This window comes from Poecilia reticulata, linkage group LG14 (genome assembly GCF_000633615.1).
Source record: "Poecilia reticulata strain Guanapo linkage group LG14, Guppy_female_1.0+MT, whole genome shotgun sequence".
In the NCBI taxonomy this organism is placed as follows: Eukaryota; Metazoa; Chordata; class Actinopteri; order Cyprinodontiformes; family Poeciliidae; genus Poecilia; species Poecilia reticulata.
In genome coordinates, this window is record NC_024344.1 from 15,429,094 (window position 1) to 15,430,424 (window position 1,331).

At 37.4% G+C, this 1,331-nt stretch overlaps 1 protein-coding gene across 1 annotated transcript in view; it reads left to right on the forward strand.

Annotated features, from left to right (window-relative positions):
• The first annotated feature begins 593 nt into the window (after positions 1-593).
• Positions 594-1,331, forward strand: part of LOC103475996 (E3 ubiquitin-protein ligase RNF19A-like) — a 3,050-nt gene continuing 2,312 nt past the window's right edge. The window contains exons 1-2 of the mRNA XM_008428010.2: positions 594-699; positions 818-918. Coding sequence (XP_008426232.2) covers positions 630-699; positions 818-918 — 171 coding nt within the window. The 5' untranslated portion in view covers positions 594-629. The remainder of the gene's footprint in view (positions 700-817; positions 919-1,331) is intronic.

Here is a 1,331-nt window from a genome sequence, read left to right on the forward strand (position 1 = left end):
CCCCAAAAATGCAATAAATAAATAATAATAAACTCAAACTACATCTAGAATTTAAACGTTTGCATGTAGTGACTGAGAATAATTTTGTATTTAACTGGTCTGATAAAAAAACAACAACAAATAAACAGCCCCTTCTCCTTTGTACAGAGTGTCTGGGCTCTTGATAAACGATTGCTCTCTGTTCCTGCACCCATGCAGACCAGCAATTACCAGTGATTGCTTTTAAGGTAGGCCAATGAACCTTGACCCCACTCCTAGAGTCCACCAATATATGCATTAATGAGAGTAAGAATAAAATAATAAGAAGAATAAATGTTCATTTCAATTGAAACATTGTTAGTGGTGGCGTTGTTCTTCACAAGAAGACGGGGGAAGCAAAATATGATTTTACACCCCTGCTTCGGTTCAGCCATAGAGAGGATGTCTGTTAAATATATAACCTAAAACAAATTTTTTCCCGCGGTGCCTAACCACAGCTCCCTCCTCTTCATTTAAGTTTCGATAACAAAAAAACACGTGACTCGATGTAGAAACCAAGAAGAAACGAAATCGAAAGTCAGAGACATTTTGAAATACTCCGCACCGAGGCACTTAGTCGCTTAGTGAAATAAATCAAGAAAGCATAAAATATGAATTCAAAGCCTGAGAAGTGTTATGACTCCACATTTCAATGTGTGGATGAAGAGGACCAATTCGACTGTAAGTTGCATTTTACTATCCTGTAATCGTACATAGCCGTCGTCCTTTCAGTTTTCAGTTGAGATATTTTAAAATTTAGGACATTTGAACGTGTTTGACTTCTATCCATCTGTTGTAGTTTTGTGTGAAGATTTTGCATCTCGAAGAGCTCGGATGTCCTGCGGCCATGTGGTTACTCCAACGTCTCTCACCAAATATTGCGAGTATTTGTTGGAAAAGGTAAGCTTATATCAGTCCTCAAAAAATAACGTTTTCACACGAGTATTTGCAGAACGCTGTACAGAGTATGATTTTATGTGATTTAGATAATCAAGCATGTACAGGGGGGCTGCCAACAGAGGCGCCACCGAGGCGCAGTGGTCTTTGAAAATAAAACAGCTACTCCACTGCCCATCCTCCATAATTAATCATAAAATCAATTATTATTGCTTTGGTTTTATCAAATAAGGAGAGTAATCTACATGTTTCACAATGCTGTTTTGTTTATTTATGTGTGCCCTTCATAGTGTGTCATTTAAAAGCACTTCACAAACTTCCAGCTCATCTTTTGCTCCTCTATGCAACACCTAAAACTTAAAAAATTTTGTTTTCTAATCCTGGAGTTTCCCAAGATTTAGAAACTCCAGGATATA